This window comes from Poecile atricapillus, chromosome Z (genome assembly GCF_030490865.1).
Source record: "Poecile atricapillus isolate bPoeAtr1 chromosome Z, bPoeAtr1.hap1, whole genome shotgun sequence".
Taxonomy (NCBI): Eukaryota; Metazoa; Chordata; class Aves; order Passeriformes; family Paridae; genus Poecile; species Poecile atricapillus.
In genome coordinates, this window is record NC_081289.1 from 28,028,595 (window position 1) to 28,035,926 (window position 7,332).

Sequence of the window (7,332 nt, forward strand, 5' to 3'; positions counted from 1 at the left end):
ACTTGCACATTTCATATCCTTTACAGGCATAAGGAAACTGTGCACAAGATACAAAAATATTCAAGAGATTATGGCAGTAATGAAAACTTTCTAAACTAAGTTTTCTCTTTTGTATAAAACATACTGACTACAAAATTATCATCGATATTCAAGACCAGTGCATACTGCTGCTTAAGGAACATCCAGAGGTTAAGCTAACAATGTGCACTTGTACTACACAAATTCACTTTGAACTCCCAAGTCTAAACTATTAACAAGCCACCACAATGTCATTCCTGTTCAGTATATTTTAATCACAAACCAGCATAACGAACACTTACGCATCAACAATGCTTAGCATAGTAACATGCTTAAAACAATGACTTCTTTGATCCAGCATCTCTTACTATTCTGATGTACCCTAATACTCTACTATCAACAATTCCAAAGCACTGATGAGAATTTACCCTTTATAATGCAACTGTAACCTCTAATTGTAAACCAGTGGTGCAATCCATGCAAAGGAAACAAAGTGAATTTTCATTTTCATGCTGTTGACTTCATGAATTAAAATACACCAACAAAAAATGATTAACTTTCCGCTCAAATTTTTGAAGTATGAGTCTCAACATGCTGGCAAGGAACTCGGAAAGGTTTTATTCAAAAAGAGCTACTAACTGGGTGGAGTACGTGTTTAAAAACTGTGTATCAAATTCCACCCGCAAAGCAAGCCCTGTTTAATCAGTATCAACCACCATTATTTAACTGAGGCTTATGCAGGCACAGATCCTGTTCCTGCTGCACAGTGAATGGGCAGCTAATTCTGATACTCTTGTCACTAACACTGAACATGTTCTGATGCTATCACTTTTAGAATAATACATATTTCTAACCAGGACTGCTTCTGTTTTACACCATGACTGAAGCAACACTTATGAACACAGAATACAATGAAACAATCCTTTAGCTAATGCATTACAAGTGGAACAAATATAGGAATGTTTTTTCTTGAGGTATGCCCATTTACTTCTTCATAAACGCCATTTTAGACAGCATCCCAAGTAGAGAATCATTCCTCAAGTCCTTCACTGTTCCCATAATTTTTAAGGTCTGAACTATCAGAACTTTGTATCAAGCCAGAAAATATAGACAATTCACTAAATACATTGCTCTTAAAACCTGATCACTCCTGACTGACAAATAAAGCACCTTTTCATGAAGTTTGTGTGTTGTGACTATTTTCAGATTTCTAAGCTGATTTCAGTTCAACATTTTAGGGAGGTTTTGCAGAAATTCCTGTATATGACTTACTTTTCTCTGCTTTTGCTGCTGCTCTGTATTTGAAAGCAGAGGTCTGGGAAGAGGCTCTTGGCTCCCTGGCCTGGCTCTCAGGCTGAAGCTAACCAAATGGCTACAAAATCCTCAACAACAATCTATCAAAGTTTAAACACACATACCACCTAGACCAAAATCTACCTAACCCTGCAAATACCAACATCAACCCTCCACCCACCGGTAAGTACACAGAAATTCTTCAATAATCCCATACTAAAACAAAGAAATTTAAAAAATGGGTTACAAGTTCTAGATTACACCTCTGTTACCATATGAAGTGTGCCACCAAACAAAGGATGATTAAAATAAGAACAGGAATGTCACTTCAATTCCTTCCAAACAATGAGAACAGAAAACACACATTACTAACCACTACTAAGGATAACTTAAGCATAAGCCAGAAAACCAGTTACAATGTGAACAAATGCAGAAAGGGTATTAAAAGCTTCAAAGGCAGAAGAACACAATCTACAACAAGAAAAGTGTTTGCTAGTAGCAGCGGAAGAACTCAGTTAAGACTTGAAACACAGGAGCTCAGCTCAAGAAGCTAGCAGGTGAAACAAAAGGAGGTGCTGACTGGCACTTCATAAATATGGCTTCTGTCTAAAGGCTCCAGAGATTTTTCTGCTGGTCACATAGCACAGTATTTGTTAGGATGCTTGGGAGAACTTTTTATGACCACATGTAAGTCTCAGAAGCATGCACAAATTCACCTGTCTCTTAAGAGAATCTAATTAACTCTGCTAGATTTTCTTATTTCTAGACTGTAGTCTAATTTTGAAGTGGTGGCAACTATTTTAAAAACACGAATCACCACATTTCTCTGCAACAGTCAAGTCTTAGCCATTTCAAGATGTTGTGTGGCACCAGGGCCACTGCAATCTGCTGTGTCTACACTACTGTCACAAGTAACGACCCTGCTTCTCCCTCTACTTCCAACCAACTCCTCAGGCTGACTCCAGCACTCACTCCTGCAGCAAGGCAGAGCATTTAACTGACCTGGCAGAAAATGAAACAGATGGGCAAGATAAGCTGATTCAAGATAAAATGGGATCTTTCCCATCAGGCCTTTTACAGAAAACTTGTCAATCTTTTCCCATTTAAACTATATCCTGGGAAAAAACCAAATCAATCCTGGGAATACTAGTATCAATTGTTAACATTTCACTCAACTTATAAATGACTCAATTTACAGTTATGATCCTATCTGTATGGTTCACTCCTGTTTTCTGGAGAACAGGGATGGCAAAAACAGGGTTTACCCAAGCAGACTATTAAAAAAATTCACTCAATTTTACAGCTGAAAATCAGTATTTTAAAATACCAAAGACATACTTTTCTATGTGCTACAAACGCAGCTCTGGTCAACAACAAAAAATTAAACTTGAACTAACCTTTTAGCTACTGACATATGGAATAAAAACTCCTTTAGTTTAAGTGTTAACAGTAAAAAAAACAAAAAAACACATTCATATATGAGTACGTAAGATTAGCACCTGGTTTTCAGCACTACTTATTTCTCAGTATTTGGAAAACCCATATAATATATTCAGTAATTTATATTTAAAGACTCTTTAGGTATCACAAGTTATCAGTACTTGAAATGCCATGTCTGAGATTTTTTTCAGCCTGCAGTCACGACTATATTAAAAACAATCAGCTTTTTACTAGCATCAAAGGCACTTAATTTTTTTTTTTTTTATTTTGGCACAGTTCACATCCAGTTCAGCTTTCCACTCGTCAGAGAAGTGTGCAAGAGAAAGTTAACCTAGGTAATACGCAATATATTTTAAAAAACCTACTAGCTTTTAAATAATAATTTAAATAATCTAAATAATAATTAAGAAACGTTTTTTCCCAGATATGTAGAAGCACCACTCCTGCCATTGAGACATTTATTTTTATTGACATCACCAACACAACTGCTTTTCAGGTAATCCAGATGTATTCTAAGAACTGCAACTCACTGACAAGTCCTGAGAAGCAGCTGCCAAGTGCCCTCAGTTCCCCTCTCTGTCAAATGTCTGTCACATGAGCAAAGGCGGGCACTGGGCAGGGGGCAGGGGGCACTGGATACGGGGCAGGGGGCATGGGAGCTGCCAAGAGGCTGCCGAGCCCCGCATCCGGGCAGCTACCAGCCAGCCAGCGATGCCGTGTGACTGCAAGTGCATCTGTCCTGCTGCCCAAACTCAGCCAAGGGAGGAAGGAAGCTGCCAAAGAAGTCAGGAAGCTCTCAGCTGTCCCTGCCCACAAGCACAGGGCCCTCTGGGAAAGGGTACAGCCAGGGGCAGGCCTGGAGCAGCACATGCGCTTCTGGAGATTATTTTTCATTAATATTCTTAAAGCTTAGTGGGTATTCATCACTGTGACCAATACAGAACTGTGCTTTCTAGGTGTTCTCGGAGCTTAACAGCAAACCCATAAAACCACTTAATCACTACACCTTCCAGGCTTTTCCATTCTGGCCCTAGGGACACCAGTTATAATGAGAGTGCACATTGCCCCACAAATTACAGCCTACAGCTCACACCTCCTAAAACCGTGTTTGAGCATCTCACTGTGGAATTTTCAAAACCATTTTCAGAGCATGTTCACATTTTCTACAAACGATACTATAACCTAAAAGATAAAAAAACCCCAAAACCAAAAAACCCTACATGTATTCAGGCATGGCCACTGGTTTTAAATTTACCTCTGGGTTTTTCTATTCCCACTGAAGAGATCAAATGTTTGATCTACCTTTTCTAAAATAGGTAAGCTTTTTAAGCCTTTGTATTCTAGGCTTCTCAAAGAAAAAAAAAACCTGAACAAGACAAAAAAACTGCCAGACTTTGTAAAGCATAAAATTAAAAAGCACTTTGGTAATATTGAAAAATATAAAACAAAAATATTGCCCAAGAAAGACTACTTTTTCAAAAACTCGATTGCATTTTAAACTCTACTGTGTTGCCAGGCAGAGCACAATCAAAGGCAATGGGGACAAGTGGTGAAATTAAAGTTCTGATCTACCAAGAAATTAAAAAATTGGCACATTTTAATGAAAAGCTGCAATTTGCATGTTAACAGAAATAGACGATTTGTCACAGGTAATAGGAATATAAAAAACCTAATGACCCCAAGGCCCACTGTTCTCAAGGCTAGCAATATTTTAATGACCTTGAGCCTGGCCTTGGATTTATTAAGTACCAGCTTTGCAAAAAAAAGGTTCGTTTTCAATCACTGTGTACAATTCAATTTAAATAATGCTTCAGCAGTCTTTTTTTTTTTTTTTTTTCTTTAAACTAGAATGGTGTTACACAGAGATCCTCAATCCAGTCATGGAAGCCAGTTTTACAAATGGTCTTTTCTCCTTATCCTTCCCCATCCTGCCCATTTTGTTTAAATGCTTCCTTTCTAGTCAGTTTCTGAACAGTTCAGCACATGTGGTTTAGGAATGACAGGGTGAGTGGGAAATACAGTTATCAATACAGTAACTGTCTTCTCACAAAGCCTGTGAAAATATAGCTTGAAATGGCTTTTCCTGGTTTAGATTTTAGCCACTTGACATGTCTGGGCAGCTATCTCAAGCAAATCACATTCTTCTCCCACCATCCAGCAGAAATACTTTCAGAAACTGAAACAGCTCCTCCACCCCCCTTAAACCTTCTGTGTAGTCTTAGGGTAGCACTGAGACAGCAATCTAGGTGCCAACACTGGGAAGACTTGAGTTTCATAAGCAGAATGTTACTTTGCCAAGCACTTAGACATATGCAGCCACAACAGGAAGTATTGGAAAATCTTCTGGAGCAAGACAAACCCACCCCTAATTAGATCCTGCATGATGACAACTCACTAAACAGCCTTACTCTGGAAGACAATCTTTGCAGAACAGTAATTTAGAACTCAGCAGAAAACATTCACGACACAAGGAGTATGCGTAAACCAGCTACATCTATTCGAAATTCTAGATTATACTAAAAAAAGCTGTCACATCACATTAGTCCAGTACCAAGAGATGATCAGGACCTACAAGGTATGTCCCACTTCCCACATCCTACTCAGTGCATGGGGACAGAGGTTAATTCAACACGAAGCTTCAACAAACGTAACACGTCAGCAAGAGTGAGTACAGACCAAACGTGAGTACCATATGCAGAGCATCTAAATTATCTCTAATTGCTGCCTACCCTCGGGTGCAGCATTCTCCTGTTTGTAAGTTAAGAACTGCACAGGTAACTGGAACTACTCTTTTCTAGCAGCATCCCCAACTATCTGGATTTATGGGCGAATGCCAGTTCAGACTTTCAAGCTAATCTTCCAAGATGAGGAGCCATGCACCCCGACAAAAACTGGGAAGCTTCATGCAGCAATATTCTTCACTGTGTGATCACAGGGCGATCTGAAACCTGACCGTACACCTCGTATCTCCCTCTGGGTACGATCGCCTCCAGATGTTAAGCATTCACTTGGCTGTTTAGGGCTTTCGGGTTAATACCACATTGCCTGTTAGAAAACAACAGCCATACCCGCGTGCTGACTGACACGATGGTCGGGGCCAGAATTTAGACAAATCAATAAAGACACAAAACCCCACCCTGCTCTACTGTAAGGGACTGCTGGCTTGGGGAGATTTTTTGATTCGCTGTGTCCTCCCCTCGATGATGAGAATCTCGCAAGCTTGTGAGCCCCTCTACGGTGACCGCGCGGGAAGGCTGCGCGCCGCGGGCACCGCCAGGGGAGGATCTCCAGTAGCCGCAGGGCGGCCAGCGCGGCCGCCCGGACAGTAGCCGGCGTCGGCAGCTCCGCGGGGGGAGGCGGTGCCCGGCTCCCTCCACCCCGCCGCTGACGGCCCCGGCAGCCCCGCCCCGCGGGGGGTGCGGGAAACGGGCCTCGGGCCTGCCAATCACGGCGAACACCGCCCGGCCCGCCCGGTACCGCCGTGACCTCCGGGGTTGCGGCGGCTCCGCCCCCTCCTTCCCGCCCCGCCACGGCCGGGGGGCACTTACCGTCCCGGGACGTGCCCATGAGCTGGTCCAGCATGGCGCGCATCTGGGCCTGCGCCGACATCTTGAGCGCGTGAGGGCCGGCGCGGCCCGGCCGAGTCACGCAGACAGCGGCCTACAAGGCCCGAGGCGCGGCGGGCGCTCGGCCCTGCCCCTCGCGTCACGGGCGGGGCCGCTCCCCCGCCGCCGCGGGGGAAGGGAGGGAGCGGGCGCTGCCCCCGCCTGGCTTTCCCGGTGGGAAGCGGAGCGAGAAACTCGCCTCGCGCCGGACCCGGTGCCGCCGCCTCGCGCCCCCACACGCTCCCTTACTCCCGCTCCCTCCCTCGCCCGCCACGCGCGCGCGCCGGCGGGAACGGAAACCCGCGCGCACGCGCCCTGCACTCCTCCGTCCGCTCCGCGACGTCAGCGCGGACGGGCCTCGGCGCTCGCCCATTGGCCACGGCCTGCGCCGCTCGGCCAGTGACGCACCGCGCGGCGAGGCTCCCGATTGGGCCGCCGGGCTGGTCCCTTGGAGCCCGCTGATTGGCCAGGAAGGCCCGCGTGGCTGCCGTGACGTCACGGTCTCCGGGCCGGCGGCGGGCGGGGCGGGAGTGCTGGGCAGGCCCCGGGAGCGCAGCGGCACCGCAGCTCCCGTCTGGGGACAGTGCCCCTGGGAGCGACGGGCGGCACCGCAGCTCCCGTCTGGGGACAGTGCCCCTGGGAGCGACGGGCGGCACCGCAGCTCCCGTCTGGGGACAGTGCCCCTGGGAGCGACGGGCGGCACCGCTGCAGCGGCCCTGCTTCTCTCAAGGGCCCGCTGCAGCCGTGGTGAGACAAGTTGCTGTAATACCCCGCTTATTGGAGAACCTCCCTTACAACTGAGGCTACCGCCATGTATGGCTGATAATTCAATTTACAGGGCACCAAGATTCATTTAAAAAAATTTTAAAAAAATCACGAATTTTACCCATTCTGATGTCTGCATTTTCTGACTCTCCCTTTGTCAACCGTTGTGTTGCCATCTAGTGCCCAAAACCCTCACAAAGATCAGTTCTAA

At 45.5% G+C, this 7,332-nt stretch overlaps 1 protein-coding gene across 3 annotated transcripts in view; it reads right to left on the reverse strand.

Annotated features, from left to right (window-relative positions):
• LOC131592589 (putative RNA-binding protein Luc7-like 2) overlaps positions 1-6,612 on the reverse strand; it is a 29,393-nt gene extending 22,781 nt beyond the window's left edge. The window contains exon 1 of one of the 3 annotated variants that reach the window (XM_058864187.1): positions 6,300-6,612. In XM_058864187.1, the coding sequence (XP_058720170.1) occupies positions 6,300-6,360 (61 nt within the window). In that variant the 5' untranslated portion in view covers positions 6,361-6,612. The remainder of the gene's footprint in view (positions 1-6,299) is intronic. The other 2 variants (XM_058864188.1, XM_058864190.1) reach the window with 2 other exon arrangements.
• Between the last annotated feature and the right edge of the window lie 720 nt (positions 6,613-7,332).